Source organism: Carcharhinus amblyrhynchos, chromosome 33 (genome assembly GCF_965287045.1).
Source record: "Carcharhinus amblyrhynchos chromosome 33, sCarAmb.v2.hapA, whole genome shotgun sequence".
Taxonomy (NCBI): domain Eukaryota; kingdom Metazoa; phylum Chordata; class Chondrichthyes; order Carcharhiniformes; family Carcharhinidae; genus Carcharhinus; species Carcharhinus amblyrhynchos.
The window spans coordinates 11,950,346-11,977,264 of record NC_137356.1 but is presented as its reverse complement, the minus strand read 5'-3'; the positions used below and the strand labels follow the sequence as shown (position 1 = coordinate 11,977,264).

Genomic DNA, 26,919 nt, shown 5'->3' with positions numbered 1-26,919 from the left:
TCTCTTGCCCTTTGTCTCTCTCTCTGTCTCTCTCTTTCTCTCTCTGTGTTTCTCTGTCTCTATCTCTCTCTCTCTCTCTCCCTCTCTCGCTCTCTGTCTCTGTCAATCTGTGTTTCTCTCCCTGGTCTCTCCCTCTTTCTGTCTATCTACCACTCACCAACTGTTTCCAGGACATCGATGTGTGGAGTTTCTTACCATTTTTATACCACTCCTGCCATTAGCTATCCTGTATTTAATCCAAAAGCAATTCTGACAGGGCAGAGTTCCAGTTTGAACCTTTCAGTCCATGACCCCCTCTGCCAAATCTCTGCTCCCTTACAAAAGCCTAATGACTAATTTTATCTCATCCAGATCAAAGTTCATGACCTCGTGTCAGCTTTTCCAACTCCTCACAAGGATGGTCAGTCACAAACCCTGGCACTACGCCAGCCTTGTGGCTCATCCCCCACCTTCTCCATGTTGACCTAATGCCAATGTGATTCAAGACTGTCCACAGCACTCTGGCCTCGATATAAACAGTGTGGCCATCCTGTTTGGGTACGATTCCGGCAGTTTCTACATGCTCCTCACTTTGTTTACTGCTGCCCCGAAGGAAGGCGACTTGCTGTAGAGGTGAAAGCTGTGGGAGCTCTCATCTCTTGAGTTAGAAGATTGTGGGTTCGAGTCCTGGACTCGAGGCTTGAGTAAGTAATCCAGACAAATAATCTGGTGCAGCGCTGAAGGAAGGCTGCACTGTCAGAGGAAATACAAATTCAGGTCCTTATTGCTCTTGCAGATGAATGTTTTGAAGGGCCTTTCTGATGTCCTGACCAATATGGGAGCAGCACAGTGACACAGTGGTTAGCACTGCTGCCTCACAGCGCCAGGGACCCGGGTTCAATTCCGGCCTTTGGTCACTGTCTGTGTGGAGTTTGCACGTTCTCCCCATGTCTGCGTGGGTTTCCTTTGGGTGCTCCAGTTTCCTCCCATAGTCCAAAAGACATGCGGATTAGCTGGCCATGCTAATAGCCCCTTAGTGTCCAAAGATGTGCAGGTTAGATGGATTGGTCATGCTAAATTGTCCCTTAGTGCCCAAGGATGTGTAGGTTAGGTGGATTGGCCATGCTAAATTGCCCCGTAGTGACCAAAGATGATGCCAGCATTGGACTTGGGTTGGCACAGTAAGTAACCTCACAACACCAGGTTAAAGTCCAACAAGTTTAATTGGTGGCACGAGCTTTCGGAGTGTTGCTGCTTCATCAGGTAAGTGAAGAGTTCAGTTCATAAGCAGGGCATATATAGACATAAACTCAATTACAAGATAATGGTTGGAATGTGAGTCATAACATGTAATCAAGTTTTTATAGGTGCAGACAATATGACTGAAGAGAGCACTTCTCTTTAAAAGTGTTTTGTCTCCAACCAGGACAGTTAGTGAGATTTTGCAAGCCCAGGCAAGTCGTGGGGGTTACAGATAGTGTGACATGAACCCAAGATCCCGGTTGAGGCCATCCTCATGTGTGGGCAACTTGGCTCAGCGATTCTGAGTTGTCCTGTGTCGTGAAGGCCACCTTGGAGAACACTTACCCAAAGATCAGAGACTGAATGCCCTTGACTGCTGAAGTGTTTCCCCGACAGGAAGGGAACACTCCTGCCTGGTGATTGTCGAATGGTGTTCATTCATTGGTTGTCGTAGCGCCTGCACGGTCTCACCAATGTACCATGCCTTGAGACATCCTTTCCTACAGCCTATCAGATAGACAATGATAGAACAGGATATGGTGCTCGACTCATCGATCAACAGTTCCGACGCGCCACAGTGAAAAACAGCACCGACCTCCTCGGAAAACAAACAGGGGACACAGTAGACAGAGTACCCTTCATCGTCCAGTACTTGCCCGGAGCAGAGAAGCTACAACTTCTTCTCCCGAGCCTTCAACATGTCATCAATGAAGACGAATATCTCGCCAGGGCCATCCCTACACCCCCACTTCTTGTCTTCAAACAACCTCACAACCTCAACCAGACCATTGTACGCAGCAAACTACCCAGCCTTCAGGAGAACAGTGACCACAGCACCACACAACCCTGACACAGCAACCTCTGCAAGACGTGCTGGATCATTGACATGGATGCTATCATCTCACGTGAGAACACCAGCTACCCGGTACACGGTACATACTCTTGTGACTCGGCCAACGATGTCTATCTGATACGCTGTAGGAAAGGATGATCCGAAGCATGGTACATTGGCGAGACCATGCAGACACTACGACAATGGATGAATGGACATTGCATGACAATCACCAGGCAGGAGTGTTCTCTTCTTGGGGAACACTTCAGCAGTCACGGGCATTCAGCTGCTGATCTTTGACTAAGCGTTCTCCAAGGCGGCCTTCATGACACACAACAACGCAGTATCGCTAAGCAGAAACTGATAGCCAAGTTCCACACACATGAGGATCTTGGGTTCATGTCACACTATCTGTAACCCCCACAACTTGCCTGGGCTTGCAAAATCTCACGAATTGTCCCGGCTGGAGACAATTCACACCTCTTTAACTTGTGCTTAACCCTCTCTCCACTCACATTGTCTGCATTTGTAAAGACTTGATTATATTTTAAGACTCGCATTCCAACCATTATCTTGTAATTGAGTCTGTGTCTATAGGTGCCCTGTTTGTGAACCCAACTTCGAAAGCTCGTGCTACCAAATAAACCTGTTGGACCTTAACCTGGTGTTGTGAGACTACTTACTGACCAAAGATGTGCAGGTTAGATGGATTGGCCCTGCTAAATTGCCCCTTAGTTATCAAAGATGTGCAAGTTAGGTAGGTTAACGTGGGGTTACAGATTTAGAGCTTGGGTGGGAATGCTGCTGGCACAGCCTTGATGAGGCGAATGGCCGCCTTCTGCACTTGTAGGAATTCTATGTGCAAAATTGTGTAGGAAGGACAAATTAACTTCAGCAGATAGAGCAGTGACTAGGGGGCATCAATTGAAAGTGTTGGTAGAGAGAGAAATGAGGGGGAAAGAAGTTCACTCAGACGGTTGTTAGGGTCTGGGACTCGCTGCCTCAAAGGGCAGTGGAGACAGAAAGCCTCAATCATCAGTATTCCTTCGCAGTATAAAATGTGATACTGCGTTAAGCATACGATCTTCACACGTTGGGTATTGTTACCTGTTCTTTTCCAAATTTATTTGAGCTAACTTCCTTTTAATTTCATTGAAATTTGCATTTTCCAGTAAAGTGACTTCCTACTTCTCCCAGCTCTCACACAATTCTCATATTCGTCATCACTTCCTCGCTATTTCTGCTTATTTAGATTACCGAGGTATCAGGATGTGCCTCTCAACTGTCGTAACCTACATTGTTACGGACTAAATGTTGGCAGGTAGACCGGCGCAGATGGACCAAGTGGCCTGTCTCCCTCTGTGCCGCAAACTTTCTAGGATTCTCCTTCTTGGAGTTTCATCGTTCAAAAGAGATTACCTGGTCGTTTATCTCATTGCTATTTATTGGAACTTGCTGTGCGCACACTGGCAGCTTTAATTCCCCACATTATAAACAGTGACTCCACACTTTAAAGCCTTTTAATCGCCCCAAAGGTTTACAGGCCGTGGAATTTTACTGTCCTGCCCCGCCGTGGGAATTGGACCGGGTGAGGGGCGGATAATGGGAAGCTCTCTTGACCTCGGGCAGGATATTACGGTTTAGGGACCAATGAGGCCACAAAATCCCACCCAGTATCTGCCTGAGAGGGACAGAAAATCCATTTGAAGGCCTGGAATTTGGGGAAAAATGGAATTTTGATATTGGCCAATCCTTCCTGTGGAAACTTGCAATTTCCTGACAGGAAGCCAAGCGGAAGAGAAGCACAAAGCAAAGGCATTAGGGAGAGAGGGGTGGAGGGGGTATGGGGAAGGGTGTATGGGTGCCAGATACGATGTGCAAAAATCATCAGTGGTTTGAACGCAAAAGCTGCCAAATGTTCAACAAATTGGAACCAAGGCAGTGCCTTCACATAGGTTTTTTAAAGTTTATTTATTAGGGTCGTAAGTAGGCTTACATTAACACTGCAATGAAGTTACTGTGAAAACCCCCTAGTCGCCACACTCCTGTTCGGGTACACTGAGGGAGAATTTAGCATGGCCAATCAACCTAACCGGCACATCTTTGGACTGTGGGAGGAAACCGCAGCACCCGGAGGAAACCCATGCAGACACGGGGAGAATGTGCAGACTCCACACAGTCACCCAAGCCGGGAATCAAACCCGGGTCCCTGATGCTGTGAGACAGCAGTGCTAACCACTGTGCCACCGTGCCACCCCAAAGGTGAAACAAAGGTGTTAGGGAGTGGGGGATGGTGTGGAAACGGGGTGGGTATCTGGTGCCGGATGTGATGTGCAAATCTCAACATAACATCAGTGCTTTGAATGCAAAGTTTCCAAATTTCCAACAAATTGGAACCAAGGCAATACCTTCACAAACATGGATGTGTGTGCATGTTCTGGACACGCTCTGGCTCACAGCACCAGGGACCCGGCTTGGGTCACAGTCTGTGCGGAGTCTGCACTTTCTCCCCATGTCTGCATGGGTTTCCTCTGGGTGCTCCGGCTTCCTCCCACAATCCAAAGATGTACTGGTTAGGTGGATTGGCCACGCTAAATTGCCCCTTAGTGTCAGGGAGATTAGCAGGGTAAATATGTGGGGTTACGGCGATAGGGCTTGGGTGGAATTGTTGTTGGTTTACTGATGCCCATTAAACCATTGTCAATTGTCTGAAAAATCCATCTGGTTCACTCATGTCCTTTAGAGGAGGAAATCTGCTGTCCTTACCCGGTCTGGCCTACATGTGACTCCTGAGCTACAGCAATGTGGTTGGCAAAGATGTACGGGTTAGCTACTCTAAATTGCCTCTTAATGTCAGGGGGATTAGCAGGGGAAGTATGTGGGGTTTTGGGGATAGGGCTTGGGTGGGAGCAGGCCCAGTGCAGACTTGATGGGCCGAATGGCCTCCTTCTGTGCTGTAAGGATTCTATGATCTATGATTCTAAGATATGAATTGACCACAAGTCGTTCTGACATCTGTCCACCCAATGGCAACAATCGGGTTTCTTTACCTTTTGACTTCATTTGTCTTTGATCTGGTCCAACACAAAACAGAGCTCAGTCAGTGGTCACAGGACAAGATTGTGCATTTTGTCTCAGCGCGTCTCACTCGGGAAGTCTGTCGGTGGGAAACCCGAAGCAATTAAGCAAGCAGGAAGACGACAAATTGTCGCCAACACACCCTCCCCCCGCACCTCTCGTGAAGGAAAATGACAATGCTCAGGCTGAACTTTGCCACGGTGCACAGGCACACCCATCTGAATACTTGGTAGAAAATTGTGTTCATGAGGAAGCTGTTTGTCGTTTTGTAAAATAGGGTAGAGTTCCCCCTTTAAATAGAGCGGCATTTCCCTTCCTAAAACAAAGCGCACGCTCTCTCCCAGGCCCATTCCTTCCTTCACACTTAAGCTCCTGGGCGCTAGAAATTCATCTCTTTAGAAGCCATTGCGAGGGTGGGGCTGGCATGACAGGATTTCCAAGTGTCGGCTAAGCTTAGTGTCGATCACGTATTGCTCTCCAGTGCCAGAACTCTGCTTCCTGCGGTGCTGGGTTTCCAGGAGGAGAGAGAGAGAGAGACCTGACTTGACACTGAACGACCCTGTTGTTGGCAGAGGTGATGAGGGAAAAAAGTATATAAAACTGCAAACGTTTGCAGTTCAACCGCAAAACGGCGTTGGGGCCTGGACACAAAATGGCCGCCTCCTGGGCTGAAATCCACCACCGCCATTTTTATTTCGGGCACATTTGCTGAGATGGCATTCCCTGCACGCTGCCACGATTCCAGTAACCATGCTTCCCATGGATTTGGATCTCTGTGACCCTGCTAGGAATTTTTTATCCCGGTCACTGGGTGGGCTTTGATCTAGTCATTGCCCTGCACACTAAATGCTGCTAAACTACTTACTAAAGGATTTCTGCTTTGTTTTTACCCATTTCAAAGTCCAAAGATGTGCAGGTTAGATGGATTGGTCATCCTAAATTGCCCCTTTTCATTCAAGATATGCAGGTTAGGGAGGAAAGTGGGGTTTTGAGGATAGGCCCTGGACAGGATGCTCTGTCAGAGAGTCAGTACAGACTTGATGGGCTGAATGGCCTCTTTCTACACCATAGGGATTCTATTCTATGATTTGTTGCCTTTTGCTGCTGACCACTCACCTTCTTGACCCACACCTCAACCCTTTGCCCCACAGAGCTCTTGCTGTTTCTGAGTCCAAAGATGTGTCCTAACCCGCACATTAGGCTGATTGGCCATGTTAAATTGCCCCTTAGTGTCAGGGAGATTAGCAGGGTAAATATGTGGGGTTATGGGGATAGGGCCTGGGTGGGATTGTGGTCTGTGCAGACTTGACAGGCCTAATAGCCCCCTTCTGCACTGTAGTGATCCTATGATTTTATTCCATGATCTTGTGAGCCCGTGTTTTTTTTTATTAGTTCATGGGATGTGACCTATTGCTCGCTGGACCAGCATTTATTGCCCATCCCTAATTGCCCTTGAACTGAGTGGCTCCTTAGGCCATTTCAGAGGGCAGTTGAGAATCAACCACATTGCTGTGGCTCTGGAGTCACATGTAGGCCAGACAGGGTAAGGACGGCAGATTTCCTTCCCTAAAGGACGTGAGTGAACCAAATGGAGTTTTTCCGACAATCAACAATGGTTTCACGGTCATCATTAGACTTTTAATTCCAGATTTCGTTTTATTGGATTAAAATTTCACCATCTGGGCAGTACGGTGGCACAGCGGTTATCACTGCTGCCTCACAGCGCCAGGGACCCGGGTTCAATTCCAGCCTTGAGTGACTGTCTGTGTGGAGTTTGTGCATTCTCCCTCTGTGTCTCTGTGAGTTTCCTTCGGGTGCTCTGCTTTCCTCCCATTCTCCAAAGATGTGCATGTTAGATGGATAAGCCACAGTAAATGTGTGGTGTTATAGGGAGAGGGCCTGAGTAAAATATTCTGTCAGAGTCAGTGCACTTGATGGGACAAATGGCCTGTTCTGCGCTGTGGAAACTCTATGATTCAATGATGACACAGTGTATCCACTGTCTGGAAGTGTGGTGGAGGCAGGTTCAATTAAAGCATTCACGGGAACATTAGATGATTAGTTGAATAGAAGCAATGTGCAGTCGAATGGCACTGAGTCAAGGTGCTCATTTGGAGAGCCAGTGCAGACAGGATGGGCTAAATGGCCTCCTTTTGCCCTGTAACAATTCTGTGGCTTTGCTCATCCAGTTTGGAATGTGAGTTGGAGTCTGCAGCTGTTCACTATGTTCCTCGTGACATTCTCTCGGGAGCCGTTGTCTCTGTCTGCTTACGAGTAACTAACATCCCCGCCCTCCTATCTCGCTGAACCCCCAACCACACAGTGCACCTGCCACTGTCACAAGGAGTAGAATTGTAATTTGGAATACTTCAAGGAGCTAAAAATGAATTGCTACTCAGAGTTTCACAGCTATTCTGAACAGCAGCGGTAGCACAACACCACAAATCATCTTTATATTGTGTGTCTCACTGATTCAATGCTGATCTCAACCAGGGCAGCACAGTGGCACAGTGGTTAGCCTCACAGCATCAGGCCCCTGGGTTCAATTCTCAGCTTGGGTCTCTGTCTGTGTGGAGTCTGTACATTCTCCCTGTGTCTGTGTGGATCTGGGTCCGAAAGACATGCTGGTTAGGGTGCATTGGCCATGTTAAATTCTCTCTCAGTGTCCCCAAACAGGCGCCGGAGTGTGATGACTAGAGGATTCTCCCATTAACGTCATTGCAATATTAATGTAAACCTACTTGTGACATTAATGAATAAACTTTAAACTAAAGAACCAGGAACCTGAGTTCAATTCCAGGCTTGGGTCACTGTCTATGTGGAGTCTGCCCATTCCCCCCATGTCTGTGTGGGTTTCCTCTGGGTGCTCAGGTTTCCTTCCACTCTCCAAAGATGTGCGGGTTAGATGGATTGGCCATACTAAATTGTCCCTTCATGTCCCATGATATGCAGATTAGGTGAAGTGGCCCTGCTAAATTGGCCCTCAGTGTCCAAAGATGTGCAGGTGAGGGGGATTGGCCATGCTAAGTTGCCCCTTAGTGTTCTGAGATGTGTAGATTAGGGTAATTAGCCACGGTAAACGTGTGGGGTTACAAGGATAGGGGAGGGTGCTTGGGTAAGATACTCTGTCAGAGAGTTGTTGCAGATTGGATGGGCGGAATGGCCTCCTGCACTGTAGGGATTCAGTTTTCAAAAATTCCACTTTCTGTATCCTGGAGTCATAGATGTAGGAAAGGCCCCTTGGCCCACTGGGTCTGCACCGACAATAACTACCACTGGGAAGGCTCTTGATTTATTATCTCTCGCAACTCTGACACTCGCTGAAGTGTGATTTGAGCCTCACTCTAATGCTGACACTTCAGTACGTGTAGGGATACACTCCATCCAGTCTGCCCCTTCCACAAACCGAGTGTCATTTGCCCTATATTTGTTTCCATTGTTGGGGTTGTGCTCATAATTGTGTGATAATTACCCAGAGGTTTTACTCTGAGGAAATAGGGAGAGGAATTTTATTATTTACTCTGGATTTGATAGGTTAGCATGTGGATGTGTGATGGATGCAGGATGAGGTACAGGATGCAGAGCATTCGTTTGAAAGTTTATTTATTATTGTCACAAGTAGGTTTACATTAACACTGCAATGAAGTTACTGTGAAAATCCCTCGGTTCCCACACTCTGGTGCCTGTTTGGGTACATTGAGGGAGAATTTAGCACTGCCAATGCACCTAGCCTGTACATCTTTCAGATCTGCACATTCTCCCCATGTCTGCATGGGTTTTCTCCGAGTGCTCTGGTTTCCTCCCACAGTCCAAAAAACATGCAGGCTAGGTGGACCGGCCATGCTAAATTCTTCCCCAGTGTAACCGAACAAACGCCAGAGTGTGGCGACTAGGGGATTTTCACAATAACTTCATTGCAGTGTTAATGAAAGCCTACTTGTGACATTAATAAAAAAAAAATGTAATCAATGGCAAAATAATACAGTGGTCAGCTGACCCAGTGTAAATGGAAAGCAGATGGGGATTATAGAAAGCTTGTGTTGGCCCAGAGCATAGCCCATGTGCTGGTGTCATGAAGTTTATTTATCAAACCTTTACTTTGATTTACTTTGTGAAGTTAGTTCCTAATTTGCTTGGTACTGGAGTATTCTTATTGCCGGACGAACAATCTTAGGTGCTGTGTTGCTGGTGGGCGTGTTGACAATGGCTGCCACCAATCCCACTGGCGTTGACAGCAGTGAGGAGCTGCTGACCTGTGATTGACCAACAGCTCTTGAGAGAGGTGGGATTTCTGACCCCAGGGGTCCATGATCCCAGGGTAGGTCCCACTATCTCTGTCGCCACTTAACATGGAGGACCTCCTCCCCCACTTCCCCCCTGCAAAGGAATCAACACTGGGCTCTCTCTAGCTCTCCAGCCCACAGGCCTTAGTTGCCTGAATGAAATTCTGCTCCAAATCTCTGGTTACTGGGTTAAAAACGTTTAAGATTCCCCTGAGTTATTCCAGTGTGACCTTTCATTTCTGGGATGCATTTGGTGGTGAAAGTATTTTTGAATGGTAATTATGTGAGTGATCAGTGGAAAGCAAGCATGTCTGATTATCTGAGGACACAAGACTGATGTGAGGCTTGCATGTCACAGACTGTTTATCACGGCAGAGATATCTGAACTCGCTCCAGAATGTTTGTGCAGATGAAAGAAGGTCGAGTTCGGGTGAGAAGGAAATCAGAGACCAAAGAGGGGGAAAAAACCGAGAAGGAGTTTCTGTTCCGGCACTGTAATTCTAGACTGTTTCTTTGCTTGCACTTGTGTTGTCTAATATTCTCGCAAAAGGGCGGCACAGTGGTTAGCATCGCTGCCTCACAGCGCCAGGGACCCAGATTCAGTTCCAAGCTTGGCTGACTGTGTGGAGTTTGCACGTTCTCCCTGTGTCTGTGTGGATTTCCCCCGGGTGCTCTGGTTTCCCCCCACAGTCCGAAAAATGGGCAGGTTAGGTGGATTGGCCATGCTGAATTGCCCCTTAGTATCACAAAGATGTGAAGGTTAGGTGGATTGGCCAAGCTAACTTGCCCTTTAGTGTCAGGGGGATTAGCAGGATAAATACGTGGGGTTACAGAGATAGGGCCTGGAATTGTTGTCATTGCACGCTCAATGGGCCGAATGGCCTCTTTCTGCCCTGTAGGGATTCTATGATTGTATGAAAAGTTAGCGGTTTTATTAAAATAGCAGAGGATTTCATTGGAACCTATTCCAAATCGTACACCAGTTCAAGTTATGTAGATTTCCTTATATTTTCTGATCCGTATGTACGGGACATGTTGTGCTTTTAGATGTTGGCCTGGACATTCCATTCGGAATGCCAGTGATCATTTATTTGAATAAATGGCTTGCCGTTTGGAGTTGCAGTCCAGGGAGATGGTAATATATTTTAAACGGTTAGGGATATTTGCAGCATTGGACAGGCGATTGAGTTCCAGCAAGTGAACTGCTGTGAAAGGCAGTAAAAAGATAAACTTTAATAGAGATGGGAGATGTAGGGAGAAAATAAATTTGAAAGTCTATCTCATTGCTGCAAGCTGCTTTGATTGCAGCAGCCATTTTGTACACAGTGAAAAACTATCGGTGTGTTTTCCCTCTGTGTTACTAGTTGAGGGGGGGATCCCGGCCAAGAGGTCTGTGAAACCCATTATCCTGAGAAGTTCAGTTTGAACTGGGATCGGTGAATAGAGTCTCAGTTTAATATTTTATCCGCAACATGGCAATTCCGATTCCTGCACCCCAGTGCCTGAGCTCACTCTGGGATTTATGTGGAAAATCTGAGGCATTCCCTCAGTGTGAGGTGATGGGGGGCATTCCCTCGGTGTGAGGTGACCGAGGCGCTCCCTCGGTCTGAGGTGACTGAGGCATTCCCTCGGTCTGAGGTGACTGAGACATTCCCTCGGTCTGAGGTAATGGGGGCATTCCCTCGGTCTGAGGTAATGGGGGCATTCCCTCGGTGTGAGGTGACTGAGGTGCTCCCTCGGTGTGAGGTGACTGAGGTGTTCCCTCGGTGTGAGGTGACTGAGGCGCTCCCTCGGTGTGAGGTGACTGAGGCGCCCCCTCTAAATGACATGCTTTCAAATCAGGGTAGCACCATCCCAGAGATTCCCCTTCAGATCCACCAGTTTTCACCCGTGTGTGTGTGTGTGTGTGTGTGTGTGTGTGTGTGTGTGTGTGTGTGTGTGTGTGTGTATGGTGTAGTGTGTGTATTGCGTGTGTATGCATGTATATATTCTGTATTTGTTTGCTTATAGCATTACGTTATTTCTTTTTCTTTATAACTTGGAGGGGAGAAGTATCTGACATGCCTTTTATAATGTAGGATAGAGATGTTGACACTGTCAGTATTTGTCAGAGCCCCAAGGCGTGCAGTGATTGCAGGAGGTTCCCACCCCCCCACTGCCCCTGTGAGTGTGTGAGTAATTGTGGAGGACCCCACATGTTAGATAGAAATAGAAATGTGTTTCGCGAGGCCCCAAGGAGTGTTGCACCATTCGCAGGGAGCCCCGGGGCGTTTTATTATTCAGGCACCCCTGAGAGCGTTTCAGTGTTTGCAGAAATCCTCAGTCAAGATGTCAGTATTTACAGGGGAGAGTGTTAATATTTGTAGACGGTCCCTGAGAGTACATTAATATTGACAGGAGAATCTGAGGAATGTGTTGGTGATGCCTGGAAGTGTGCTAATATTTGCAGATGGTCTCTGGGGATAGATTAATAACGCCAGGGTGGTGGGCGGGGGGGGTGGATCCGGGTGTCGGGATGTGTAGCGGAGACACTGCTGACATCCACACAGGGAAAACTGTAATGTCGGAGGCTAACTCTTTAAAGAAGAACCTGTCTTTTCTTTTGCAGTTTTATCTGGAAGCTCGGTTTACCTGGAAAGGGGCTCGGTTGCTGAGACCCCTCCTACAGTCACTGCTAATCATGATGGCATTATACACCGGACTATCCCGTGTGTCAGACTACAGGCATCATCCATCGGATGTCCTGGTGGGGTTCCTACAAGGAGCAATAATCGCTTATTGGATCGTAAGTTATCTCATTTCTTTTTCTGATTGTACCGAGTTAAATGGGCAGCAGGGCTCAGGAGTGGCCTACTATCCCAGATTCTTCCTACCAATTGATATTCAGTGAGTGGTGCTGGAAATTTAGCCAGTTGAACTTATGATAGAGTTTACAATTGAATGCGCTTCTGGCAGCCATTGGGCAGAATCCTCTCATCTATTACTAAGGCCCTTTCATAGAATCATAGAATCCCTACAGTGCAGAAGGAGGCCATTTGGCCCAGCGAGCCTACACCGACAACAATCCCACCCAGGCCCTATCCCTGTAACCCCACATATTTACCCCGCTGGTCCCCCTGACACTAAGGGGTAATTTAGCATGGCCAACCAGCCTAACCTGCACATCTTTGGATAATAAGGGACAATTTAACATGGCCAATCCACCTAACTTGCACGTGTTAGGAGTGGAATTCCAGCACATGTGCTCATAAAAACCTCAAACTGACACCCAGGTCAACCCTAGCTACCCACACCCACACCCGCACACACACACACACATGGGCACACACAGAGGGATCTGGGTGTGCACACACAGACATGCACAAACAGATGCGCACACACCGATAAGCGTGTGCACACACACGCATGCGCACACACACATACATGCACACACGTGCACACACAGACAAGTGCACACTCACACACACATGTGTGCGTGCAGGCATGCGCACATACACACATGCACGTGTGCACACACAAACAAGCGCGCATGCACACATATGCCAATAAGCGCACGTTCTCACTCAGTTATACATGCACACGCGGAGACTTTCTGTCACTGAGATTCGACACTTCCACTTGCACAGATTTTGACTCAGACTCTCTTCCAGCTGCGTAAAGACATTTCTTGTTCCTCATTTGTCTTTCTGTCAAAGACAAAATATTAGAATAAGAGAGTGCACCATTCGCCAGACATCATATTTTTCAACAAAGCAAAAATATCTCTTATAAATCTACATGGGTGAACATTTGGAGTGAGCGCTATCTATGAGTACACTGATATTACAATCTAAAGAATGTTAGCAGGTTCCAGTTCGTGCCGATACTATAGATTGAAATTAAACAGCCTGTCACTTTACAATTGCATAACAATGACTCAATTCTTTGCAGACTCTAAATCGCATAGTTTCCAGTTACGAAGAGCTCTTTTTCACTTTGAGATGTTATGAAAATCTTTCCAGTTTCGTGACGAACCTGACTTGACCCCGCTGCATGCCCTGACTGATTCAGGAACTATATTGCTGCAACCAGTGTAGAGGAGGTGGAATTGGAACTGGCAGCGACAGTATCTCCCTTAACAAGTCTTACACAACACACTCGAAAGGAATTAGTTCGCACTTAGGAAGCTGGGTTCCTCTTTACAGCACGCGCCAGATCCACCAATTACCTTCCACCTCCTTGGTAAAGAGGTTTCATTAACACACAGAGGGATCTGGGAGTGCAGGCCCACAGTTCCCTAAAAGTGACAACACAGCTGGCCAAGGTGGTTAAGAAGGCACATGGCATGCTTGCCTTCATCAGCCAGGGCATTGAGTACAAGAGTTGGGAAATCATGTTGCAGCGATATAAAACCATGGTTAGGCCGCATTTGGAATATTCTGTGCAGTTCTAGTCACCGCACTACCAGAAGGATGTGGAAGCTTTGGAGAGAGTGCAATGAAGGTTCACCAGAATGTTGCCTGGTCTCGAGGGTGTTAACTATTAGAGGTTGAATAAACTAGGATTGTTTTCATTGGAAAGACAGAGGCTGAGGGGAAACCTGATAGAGCTCTACAAAATTACGAGAGGCACAGACAGGGTGGGATAGTCAGGGGCCTTTTCCCCAGGGTTGAAGTGTCAATTACAAGGAAGCACATGTTCAAAGTGGGAGGGGGAAGTTTAAGGGAGATGTGCGCAGAGTAGTTTTTCATCATCGGTTAAGATCACACATTGGGCACCATGATGGCGTAGTGGTTAGCATTGCTGCCTCACAGCGCCAGGGATCCGGGTTCCATTCCCAGCTTTGGTCACTGTCTGTACAGAATCTGCATGTTCTCCCTGTGTCTGCATGTGTTTCTCCCGATGTTCCAATTTCCTCCCACAGTCGGAAAGACATGCTGGTTAGGGTGCATTGGCCATGCTAAATTCTCCCTCAGTATACCCGAACAGGTGCTGGAATGTGGCGACTGGGGGATTTTCACAGTAACTTCATTACAATGTTAAGGGAAGCCTACTTGTGACACTATTAATTGTTTTTAAACCTTAAACTTAAACACAGGCGAAATTTAAGAAATAGGCCGAAGTTTCCTAGCCTTTCCTGGCAACAGGTCTAGCCAAATCCACCCCCCCCCCTCCCCCGCCACCACCCCAAACACTGTGGGTTCCCAGCAGCAGAGGGTGCGAACTATAGGGAAAGTTGCTAACAGCAGCGGGACTGGAATGTCTGCGGCCGCAGAACATGGCGAGGAGGGCAGGGGCTGGGGGCGGGGGAGCATACGGAAAATCCCACCTATAAACAAGGTGTCTTTCCTCCATTTCCCAGGGTTCTAAGTGTGTGGAGCCAGGGGAGGGCAGGGGTGTGGGGAAAGGGGAGTGACAGAAGGATGGGGGAGCCACAGGCTAAGTGGAAAATTTAGGGAGGCACTCTGTTCCCAATCTAGTCTTCCCCAAAATAACTCGGGTTGGTGCCAGGAAGCTGGCACGCTGGCCAATGGCATGAAATTACACACCTGCCTACCTCCATTTTCACCCCATCCGCCCACGAAATTCCTTCCGTAATGTCAGGACAATACAATAAAAGACTGTTAATTGGTTTCAGTATTATATCAGTGTCTATTGTCAGTGGGGTAACGTGAGAATAATCCATTCTCCAGTGCTGTTGGCACAATAGCTGTGAATTCTTTTTTGCAGAAGTTGGGAGCTGGACAATATTTTCATGTTTAATTGGCTCACAGACCCATAAAAAATGTAGATTCCAGGCCAGCGTTGGTGTCAAGCAGTGCTCCACGTGGACCGAATTCAGGGTCTTTTCAACGGGCTGGTCTTCCGGAGCAGAGACCGTGAGCGGAAGCTTCCTATTCGGAGACTAAGTGCCATGTCAGGAACGTGGAACTCCAGAGGCAAACCCAAGCATTGTTCAGATAAATCCCGACAGCCGCATGCCATGTTTCTCTGAACGTGTTTTCACACCTGCACTGCGAAGAATCCGGCATTAGGAACATAGGAATTAGGATCAGGAGTTGGCAAATTCAGCCCTTCGAGCCTGCTCCGCTATTCAATCAGATCATGGCTGATCTTCCCCTCGTCTCCAATCCACCTCCCCACCTGTTCCCCATCTCCCATTTTTATCAGAAATATATCCACCTCCTTCTTGAAACCATTCAATGATTCCGACTCCACCGCGCTATGGGGCAGTGAGTTCCACAAATTCACCACCCTCTGCGAGAAGTAGTTCCCCCTCGTCTCAGTTTCAAATCTACCGCCTCTCAACTTATACCTGTGACCTCGTAAATTGCCCCACGAAGGGAAACATTTGGTCTAAATTTACTCTATCAATCCTTTTTAGTATTTTATATACCTCAATCAGATCCCCCCTCATCCTTCTAAACTCCAGTGAGTACAAGCCCAAGCTATTTAATCTGTCCTCACATGTGAACCCCCTTCATCCCCGAAATCAATCTGGTGAACCTCCTCTGAATTGCATCCAGTGTCACCACATCCTTCCTCAAATAAGGAGATCAAAACTGGTCATGTGGGGCTCGGGGCCTTCCTATTAACAGGAGGCGAATGAGGTTCATCAACCCACCATGGTGGGTACTAGCAGAAGGTTCCATTGTAAATTCATGCCAGCGGGAAACTGATTTCTCAGCCCCTCCCCCTGCTGTACCTGCCATCAAACGTACCAGTGAGGGGGGTGGGGAGAATTCCACCTGTATCTATCTACATCAAAAAGAATTGTCAGTATTTATACTTTAAGATTCTCTACTGGTAAATGCCGATTTTCTTTCATTTGATTTGATTTATTATTGTCGCATGTATTGGGATACAGTGAAAAGCATTGCTTCCTTCATGCTGTACAAGACAAAGCATACCATTCACAGAGAACATAGGGAAGAAGGAAAGGAGAGGGTGCAGAATGTAGTGTTACAGTTACAGCTATGGTGTAGAGAAAGATCAACTTAATGTGAGTTGAGTCCATTGATGACAGGAGGGAAGAAGCTGTTCTTGAGTCAGTTGGTACACGACCTCTGACTTTTGTATCCTTTTCCTGATGGAAGAAGGTGATAGAATGTCCGGGGTGTGTGGGGTCCTTGATTATGCTTATGGCTTATCCAAGGCAGCGGGAAGTGCAGACAGTGTCAATGGATGAGAGGCTGGTTTGAGTGATGGACTGGGCTTCATTCATGACCCTTTGTAGTTTTTTTGTGGTCTTGGTCAGAGCAGGAACCACAGCAAGCTGTGATGCATCCAAAAAGGTTGCTTTCTATGGTGTACCTGTAAAAGTTGGTGAGAGTCATAGTGGATATGCTGAATTTCCTCAGCCTCCTGAGAAAGTAGAGGCGTTGGTGGGCTTTCTTAACTATAGCATCAGCGATATTCATTTCATTGCAACACTCAGATTTTGGGGTACATTGCTTAGGGAATGGCACCAGGGTGTGTCACAATTCCTGAGGACAGCAAATCTGTTGTGCTATTAGTGACTGGCAGATTGGGATGAGATCTTTGCTTGTTGGGGGGGAGGGCAACAATGTGACTGTTCAAAGTCTGCTCCCATAGGGCTCTCTCAGTAATGTTTGCTTAACATTTTACTTAATGTAATTCTGTACCAGAAATAGCCTAGAATTAAAAACTGAAACTTTAACCAACCTTTAGATAATTCAGTTACGCTTTAACTTCCCATACTAATTTTTCTGAAAAATAATCTCAATGTGAGGCCTAAGTGGTTGGGATGCAGCTCCCAGTATCTATCATAGTCTGTACATTAAACTAATAGCATCCGTGATATTGTGTCTATTTGGCTGAACTTTTCTATGACAGGATTATATAATTAAGCATCATAAGATTAGCAGCTAAATATCACAGACTGGGAAAGTTCCAGTCTCTATCCACAGTCTCTGCTGAGAGCTGTGTGTCAGAAATAGACATCAGTGCCCCTGAACTAGGGTTTGGGAATCATCGCTGGTTTCCACCCTAATTGGTATCAGTGACCCTGCTCAGAAATGTACAGAGTGGCACAGTGTTTAGCACTGCTGCCTCTCAATGTTTGACTCTGGCCTCTGTGTAAAGTCTGCATGTTCTCCTCGTGTCTTTGTGGGTTTCCTCTGGGTGCTCCAGTTTCCTCCCGCTCTCCAAAGATGTATGGGTTAGGTTGATTAGCCATGCCAAATTGCCACTTAGTGTCAAGGGGATTAACAGGATAAATACAGGGGAGGGGGGTAGGGATATGGGGATTAGGGCCTAGGTTGGCTGGTTCTCAATACAGGATCAGTGGGCTGAATGGCCTTCTTCTGCACTGTAGGGATTCTATGACAGATGTCAGTTGTGGGTAGAATACATCTCTGCAGTAATGCTGCTATTGTCAAATAGTTTAACAAGATAAGACACGTGAATAATAAATTAGGGGAGGCCCAGTGGTATTATGTCTAGACTATAAATCCAGAAACTCAACTAACTTGGGTGGCACATTGGGCAGCACAACGGCAGTGGTTAGCACTGCTGCTTCACAGTTCCAGGGACCTGAGTTCGATTCCAAGCTTGGGTCACTGTCTGTGCGGAGTATGCACATTCTCCCCGTATCTGCATGGGTTTCCTCCAGGTGCTCTGGTTTCCTCCCACAGTCCAAAGATGTGCGGGTTAGGTGTATTGGCCATACTAAATTGCCCCTTAGCATCAGGGGGACTAGCTTGGGTAAATCATGGAGATATGGCCTGGGTGGGATTGTGGTCGGTGCAGACCCTATGGGCCAAATGACCTCCTTCTGTACTGTAGGATTCTATTTAGTGTTCTGGGGACATGGGTTCAAATCCCGCCACAGCAGATGGTGTAATTTGAATTCAGTTAAAAAATATGTCTGGAATTGAGAATCTACTGATGACCATTGGTTATTGTTGGAAAACCCCATCTGGTTCACTGATTTCATTTGGGGAAGGGAATCTGCTGTTCTTACTCGATCTGGCCCATTTTCCAGCACTGGGTCTGTAGCCTTGGCATCTTCTGTACTCAGCAGGGAGTAAGCCAACTGTAGGAGAGACCATGGCACCATTTTATTGACCTGACTGATTGAAGTCCAATTCTTGTGTGGATGAGACTGATGGTTTGAGAAAGGTGATCCAACCAGGAATAGTGAAAGTGATGGTTGCAATGTTCTTTCTCTTTCAGGCGTTCCACATCTCGGACATGTTTAAATCAAAGAGAAAGACGGTAAAAGAATCAAATGACTGTGCAGACAATTCCATACAGACCAATCACACAACGTGTTAGCAGGACAAGTGCCAAGAATATCAAAAGGATGTTGGAGAGCCAGCACAAACCATCCTGGGCCAGGAGCGTATTAAGAAAGCAGTGCTGAAAGAAAACGTTCCATTTCTTTTTTAATCTCCGGAACATTCTCCAAGCAAGGCTTCATTTTCATTTTTTTCTTCAGGCGAGTCCCTGATGCCATGTTCACTGGAAGCTTGGTGATCATCATCTAGAACTTTCCGTGGTAGTTCAATAGCCTATGGCTTTGAGCATTTCTTTCAATTACAGTTTCTACTCCAGTGACTAATGAATTTTGAATGTGTTAAATAGTCGCAACTTCTCTATTTTCTCTAAGATGACAGCCCTCAAGTGCCTAACCCTATAGATATTAGCACCAAATTGACACTTAGTACAATGCACACACACACATACATGCACACACACACACACCATTTGTGTGCACATACACCATGCATACATACACACACCCACACACCACATACACATTCAATGCATGCACACACACATACCGTGCGCATACACATTGCATAAGCACACACTGAATACATACACGCACACTCACACGCACACACACTCTCACTCACACACACACTTAATGCTGTGAGCAACAATGTATTCTATATTTTTAATGAGTGATTAATATTTTGGGTCACAGATTATGCTGAGCCTTTTTTGTGAGTGTATCATTGTGACTGAAGAATCTACAGTTAAGATATTTACCAGTTATTCAGTATACAGATAAAACAAGCTAATCTCTTTCCAGAATAATTACCTACTTCTATTATATCCATAACTAATGGAACTTAAACCACGGGCTGGAGTTAGCTGGATGACATATTTCACTAATGGATCTTGTGCGCTCTTGGAGTCTAGAACTGAAATGTTACTCAATTGAGCAAGTGAGTGGCAAAGAAAATAATTCTATTTCCAAGCTTTTTAAAAACACAGTAAAAAGCTCGGTCGATAACCAATGATGTTGGAAGATCTTATGGGGAAAAACGTGACATTAGACAGAAGGAAAGGTTGAGGAACATTGAAGAGAGTGATGATTCTATCCCTGGAGGCATCAGTCGAGATGTAAATGCCCTAAAGGAGTATGTAAACTGACTGGGAAAAAGGAACAAAAACGGGTTGAAATAAACCATCGAGCAGATTCATTGAGTAGGCTGCCCAGAGGCAAAATGAGCTAGGCTTGAACAGATTCAAACCAGTCACCTCCAATGGCAGGAAGGGGAGAACTAAAGACACAGTGGGAGGCTGATATTAAGCAATGCTATGGAATGTTGTATGCAATGTACAGAGTAGACATGGAGGGAACTCGAGTGAGTTGAAAGTCCCGTATCAGTGAGCGGGCATTAAGCAGAAAGTGATTTACACCCTTGAGAAGTATCTACTTTTCATGTGACGTGGCCTGTTGGGGGATGGGGGTGGGGGGAACACTTCTGTTCTGGCAGAAAGCAAATCAAATGCTCAAGGGCAGGGGGCCTGATACAACTTCACATTGAGTTCCAGACTGTTCCATTCTATATGCATTTGGCTGACCTGTTTGTAACATTTTGGGGTTAAAAATTCTTAATCCAGTGATTTCGGCCTGAATGAACTGAGCCACATGATCTCATCTCACCCCAAAGAATTGACAATCCGTGCAAGGGAGCAGTAGAGAATCCAATCTTGTCTACTATGTAATATGAAAAGATGGGCAACTGAGGAATGGGAATCGGGTGGTTAATGTGAGACGAAGGAGTTAGCGGCTAAAATGGGAGACATTGTCAGCAATAGGAATTCAGCTAAGGGCACAGAGAGGAGTGGGCAGAGAGATTGCAGCCTGGAACTGGGCAGGGTCAAGCTGAAGACAGCTAGCAGCTACTGAATCTTTATAACCATGACAGCCTAGTTGTATTATCACTAGACTATTAATCTCAGCTAATGTTCTGGGGACCCGGGTTCAAATCCCATCATGGCAGAGAATGGAATTTGAAAATCAGATCAGGATTTAAGAATTTACTAATGACTGTGAAACCATTGTTGATTGTCGGAAAAACCATCTGGTTCATTAATGTCCTTTAGGGAAGGAAATCTGCCATCCTTACCCGGTCTGGCCTACCTGTGACTCCAGACCCATAGCAATGTGGTTGACTCTCAACTGCCCTCAGAAATGGCCTAACAAACCACTTGGTTGTCAAGAAGGCAGCTCACTACCACCTTCTTGAGGGAGGGTAAGTAGGGACGGGCAATAAATGCTGGCCAACCAACGATGCCCATGTCCCATGAATGATTTTTAAGAAATGACTGTTGGGCATGGGTCTATTCTGGCGGCTGACCAGAAAGTTGGCTAATTGGAATATTGTCAGTTCGATTTCACTGTTATTTATTCAAGTCAAAAATAAAATTGAGATCCATATTTTAATCCCAATAGTTTAGCATTTTACTTTTTAATAGAAGTATGTAATGCTGAGTTGAATGCTTGCTAGATTTGTTTAACTTGTCCGTTCTATTCCACCCTTAACTATGGATGCTTGAGTATACTGTTTACTCCATGTGAGTTGTTACCCTTCCCTGAGATATTTGCCTGAACCAAATGCCATTAAACCACTTGCCTCTGAGAGATTCATTAGGTCCTCACTTGGGATTGGCCACAGTGTGTTATTTCAGAAATACCACATTGGAATGTGAAACATCATTGGTGCAATAGCACTGGACGCCAGCATTAGCCTGTGTTGTGTTGCTGTTAACTGGGTGTAATTTTGCTGCCTGTATGTTGAGAGTGTTACACAATACCTTACTGTTACTGAGCTTAATCTAGTGTTAAGTGGAGGATTTGGAATATTCCAAACCTCCAGGAAATTTCTATTCATGTCACATGCCCTGTTGCACAGCAGCTCTCAAGGACAAAGTGACATTTTCTTCTGCGGAAGGCTGAACTTGGAAGAGTGCCTGGGTAAAACTTGGCATTGAAGGGAGGGGGATGGGGTGCTGTGGCAAAATAGGATCCTACACAATCATAGGATCCTAGAGTGCAGAAGAAGATAATTCAGCCCATCGAGTCTGCACTGACCACAATCCCATCCAGGCTCTATCCCTATAACCCTTTGCATTTACCCCAGCTGGTCCCCCTGACACAAAGGGGCAATTTAACATGGCCAATCCACTTAACCCGCACATCTTTGGACTGTGAGAAGAAACCGGAGCACCCGGAGGAAACCCATGCAGACACGAGGAGAATATGCAAACTCCACACAGGCAGCGACCAAGGCGAGGATCTCCTTCCCAACTGAGTAGGAGACGCAGGGCTGCACAGTGGATAGCGCTGCTGCCTCATAGCGCCAGGGATCCAGGTTCAGTTTCCAGCTTGTGTCACTGTCTGTGCGGAATCTGCACATTCTCCCTGTATCTGTGTGGGTTTTCTCCGGGTACTCCAGTTTCCTCCCACACTACCAAAGACGTGCTGGTTCGGTGGATTGGCCGTGCTAAGTTCTCCCTCAGTGTACCCAGACAGGAGCCAGAATGTGGCGACTAGGGGATTTTTCAGTTACTTCATTGCAGTGTTAATGTAAGCCTGTCTTTGACACTAATAAATAAACTTCCAACTTAAACAAAAAAACTGGGAATAAAATTCAAATTGTATTTGAAACATTCTGTTTTCTACTCCAAGTGTTGATCCCAGCTGCAGTTTCTACAGCTGCGTGAATAGGGATTAAGTATTTGTTAAAATAGATTTGGGCCATTTGGTATAACATCATTATGCATCTGTTCTGCTGTCAACATCTACGCCCCAGTGAAGAAAAGTTAAATTGCCTTCTTTTGGCATCTTATTCTTGGGGCGTATCCCAAAATGTTTTAAATCCACTGGATCCCTTTTGAAATGTGGTCACTGCTTTCCAATTCGTGTTAGGTCTGACAAACATCAAAGTGTTACAATTGGCACGATGGTTTCCATGGCCCTCACACAGCGACAGGAGGAATACTTCCCTTTGTGCGGCTTATCGAACATCCCGCCTCAAGTGTAACATTCAGTACTTAACTCCAGTGCATTCATGGAAAGTTTGAGTTCCAGCGACAACACACTGAGGACAAATTTTCAATCAAATTATTGTGCTTGGTGCCCTTCCAACCCAGAGAGGGGACCACCAGTCCCAGCTGAGTTTGAACAAGGGACCCAGAAATGAAAAGGCTGTCTCATTTATAAATCACTGTGGCAAATGCCCACCCAAATCTTGAATCCTATAGATGTCTACTGATGTTGTGGAAATGGCCTAATTGTGAATTGCTTCTCTCTATGCTGCTATAACCCATATTTTTATCTGACAACTTTTGTAAACACCTTAACAGCCTTGCCAGAGGGCTTTGGTGTATATTATTATAAATTGTGAGTGTAATGTGCGAGAAACCTGAAAGTATATGTGTATAAAAATTTTTATTGTAAATAAAAGTTAATTTCTTTTTCAATTTTAATGAGAGCTACATTGCTTTTTTTCACTGACCGTTGTATTTCAGCTGGGTTCTACACAAGTACAGGTTAATTGATTTGTATGAGTTGAATTCAGTTTCTGGAGAATCAAGTCTTTTTTTGGCAAATATAGGGAGTTTATTGTTTTTGCATAAACAAGCTCACAAAGCAAATGTTCTGTAAATGGCTCATGTGAAAGCAAATGCAGAAGTCTGAGAATGGTTACAGTGTAGAGGGAGTCCATTCATCCCCTCATGTCCTGCCAGCTCTGTATGAACTATTTGGCTAGTCCTACTCTCGCTCTGCCTTTTCCCCCTGGCCCTGCACTTTTTTTTTCCCTCAAAAGAATCGTAGAATCCCTACAGTGCAGAAAGGGAACATTCAGCCCAACAAGCCTGCACTGACAATAAACTCACCCAGGCTCTATCCCTGTAACTCCACGTATATACCCTGCTAATCCCCTAACACTAAGGGGCAATTTAGCATGGCCAATTCACCTGACCCACACATCTTTGGACTGTGGGAGGAAACTGGAACACCCAGAGGAAACCTACGGGGAGAATGTGCAGACTCAACACAGACAGTGACCCAAGGCTGGAATTGAACCCGGGTCCCTGGTGCTGAGAGGCAGCAGTGCTAACCATTGTGCAATCCAGATAATTATCCAATTCCCTTTGGAAAACAGTGATTTGAATCATCTTCCACACTCCTGCAGTACATTCTCAATCCTGGGAATTCACTGCAGAAAAAGGTTTTCCCTCATGGCCTCTACCTTTTTCTCCCCAAGTTGCTTCAAATTGTTATCCTCCGGTTCTTGACGCTTCCATTTTTGGAATCTTTCTACTCTGCCTGGATGCATCATGGATTTGAATATCGTCTACCAAATCTCCAACCAAACAATCATAGGGAGAAGAGCTTTGCCAATGTTTCCCATTATCCTTGGAAGTTTCTCATCCCTGGAAGCCTTTCAAACCCTATGGAGGATTTGGGATTCACACAGGTATGGTGGGGCAGCAAATTATCTGAAATTCGGAGGAACACATCGGCAATAAGTAGGGGCATGTTATTTTTAAACTGTATGATGTATCGGGCAGACTGTGTCTTGAGGACTAGCTCCAGTTTTGGTCACTGCCACACAAAGGAAGATTTACAAGGCCCCGGAGACGGCACAAAATCGAGCCACAAAGCTTATCAGAGAATCATGAGACTGAAGAACCCGGGCTCTTCAGCCTGAAAGGGACAGCACTAAGGCAGGATATAAATATGTAAGATAGTTGTCATTGAAAAGGCTAAATCTAGAACATAAATGGCACAGAATAAACAAAACAAGAAAAGCCAAATTTGGGGAGCAGATATTTTTCTACATAAAGTATGATCACAACAAATACACATTCAAGAAAAATCCCTGGTGACGAAAGGACCGGATTTTTCTGAATGGAAGTTATCCTTATCTCAATTGACTCTATATAAAAGGGCGGCATGGACAAGTTGGACCAAACTTTCCACGACTCTATCACTTTTACTTGAACCAGATGGAATAAGCCCTATAATACTCTGAAGGTGCAAAAGTAAATAGGTCAAGCTCATCATTTTTGGGATTTCCATAAGATCAGAAGCTGTGCCTGAAAATTTGAAGGGAACAAATATTATTTTGACCTTCAGGAAAGAGGTGAGCCATGGAGTTGATTTGATTTGATTTATTATTGTCATGTATTAGTATACAGTGAAAAGTATTGTTTCTTGCGCACTGTACAGACAAGACATACTGTTCATAGAGAAGGAAAGAATGTAGTGTTACAGTCATAGCTGGGGTATAGAGAAAGATCAACTTAATGCAAGGTAGGTCCATTCAAAGGTCTGACAGCAGCAGCGAAGAAGCTGTTCTTGAGTCAGTTGGTACATGACCGCAGACTTTTGTATCTTTTTCTCAATGGAAGAAAGTGGATGAGAGAATTCCGGGGTGCGTGGGGTCCTTAATTATGCTGGCTGCTTTCTTGAGGCAGTGGGAAATGTAGACGGAGTCAATGGATGGAAGGCTATTTTGCTTGACGGACTGGGCTACGTTCACGACTTTTTGTAGTTTCTTGTGGTTTTGGACAGAGCAGGAGCCATACCAAGCTCCAGAAAGGATGCTTTCTATGGCACATCTGTAAACATTGATGAGGGCTGTAGTGGGCATGCTGAATGTCTTTAGCTTCCTGAGAAAGAAGAGGAGCTGGTGGACTTTCTTAATTATAGTGTTGGTGGGGAAGGACCAGGACAGGTTGTTGGTGATCTGAACTTGAAGCTGTCGACCATTTCCACTTCACCCCTGTGATGTAGACAGGGGCGTGTCCTCCATTATGTTTCCTCAAGTCAATGACTATCTGCTTTGTTTTGCTGACATTGAGAGAGAGATTATTGTCATTGCACTGGTCCACCAGATTCTCTGGGCCCTATTTTATCATTTTGATTCTAAGTGCTGAGCAGACTTGAAACTGGGAGTGTTTCAGATCTGACTTTTAGACCCATTGTATACACGATGTATACATTGTGTATACATCGTATACACGATGCCTGCAAAAATATCAGTGATTCCAAATCGCGTTGCAGAAGCTTGAGGACAGGGCTTAAAGCGCCCGAAATCCTGCAGCTCCGATCAGTACCTCCAACTGCGTATGCACAGAAAAAAAATAGAAAAACGTTCCCCTGCCACATCATTCCCAAGCCGGATAATGCCTCCCCCAGTCCCCATAGACATTGCCCCACTCCTACAACATTATTGACCCCCTTAGCCACCCACCCCTTCCACCACCAAGACCAATTGCAGGCAGCCCCCCCCCACCAATCTCAAGCAGAGCGCCATCGGACGCTCGGCACCTACCTCCTCTCTAGTTGGAGCACCCGAATCTGACTTTTGTAGAGCTTGTCTGTTTCGCGAGAATCTGGATGGGCAAACGCGGTGATAAAGGGGGAAGTGCCGGTAAGGATGGGCATGCGGTGCAGTGTCAAGTTAAATGCATGCAAATGCATTTAAATGCCCAATATGCCCGTTTTGGTGAAGTCCCAATCGTGGCCATTTTCGAGCCTTGATAAAGGGGGAACTGGCGCGGAGGCAGGCGTGGACCGCACTATTCACCTAATGCCAACTTTACCAAGTTTTCACACCCGAAAACAGGTGCAACGTACTGGTAAAATCAGGCATTCTATTGCTTTCCTGTACTCTGTCTCACTACAGTGGTGTCATCAGCGAACCTGAAGGGGAATTTGGCCTGACACTCTTAAGTACATGAAGGAGTATAGTAATGGGCTGAGGGCACAGCCTTGCAGGGTATTGCGGATAATCATGAGGAGGTGTCATTACCTACCTTTAATGATTGCGGTCTGTGAGTTTGGAAGTCGAGGATCCATTCACAGAGGAGGAGCCGAGCACCAGGCCATGGAGTTTGGAGATGAGTTTTGTTGCAATAATAGTGTTGAGGGGGAGGTGAGCTGTAGTCCCATATGCCCTATAATACTCTGAAGTTGCAAAAGTAAATAGGTCAACTTCTTAATTTTTGGGATCTCCATAAGATCAGAACATGTGCCTGGAGATTTGAAGGTAACAAATCCTTCCTGACCTTCAGAAAAGAGGTGAGCCATGGAGTGGAATCCATTTAACAGTTGACCTGATGTTAGTCAGAACTGAAATGCCCAAAAGCATTTTACAAGATCAGTGCTCATCTAAAGAGAACTGAGAGCAGAAAGAAATACGCCACATGACTTTATTTAACCTTTGGAAGAGGCAGATAAGCAAACCA

The 26,919-nt window shown here is 45.9% G+C and overlaps 1 protein-coding gene across 1 annotated transcript in view; it reads left to right on the top strand.

Annotated features, from left to right (window-relative positions):
• LOC145360873 (phospholipid phosphatase 3-like) overlaps positions 1 to 23,145 on the top strand; it is a 93,875-nt gene extending 70,730 nt beyond the window's left edge. The window contains exons 5-6 of the mRNA XM_080216373.1: positions 12,023 to 12,199; positions 18,592 to 23,145. Of these exons, the coding sequence (XP_080072499.1) occupies positions 12,023 to 12,199; positions 18,592 to 18,693 (279 nt within the window). The 3' untranslated portion in view covers positions 18,694 to 23,145. The remainder of the gene's footprint in view (positions 1 to 12,022; positions 12,200 to 18,591) is intronic.
• Positions 23,146 to 26,919: the final 3,774 nt, after the last annotated feature.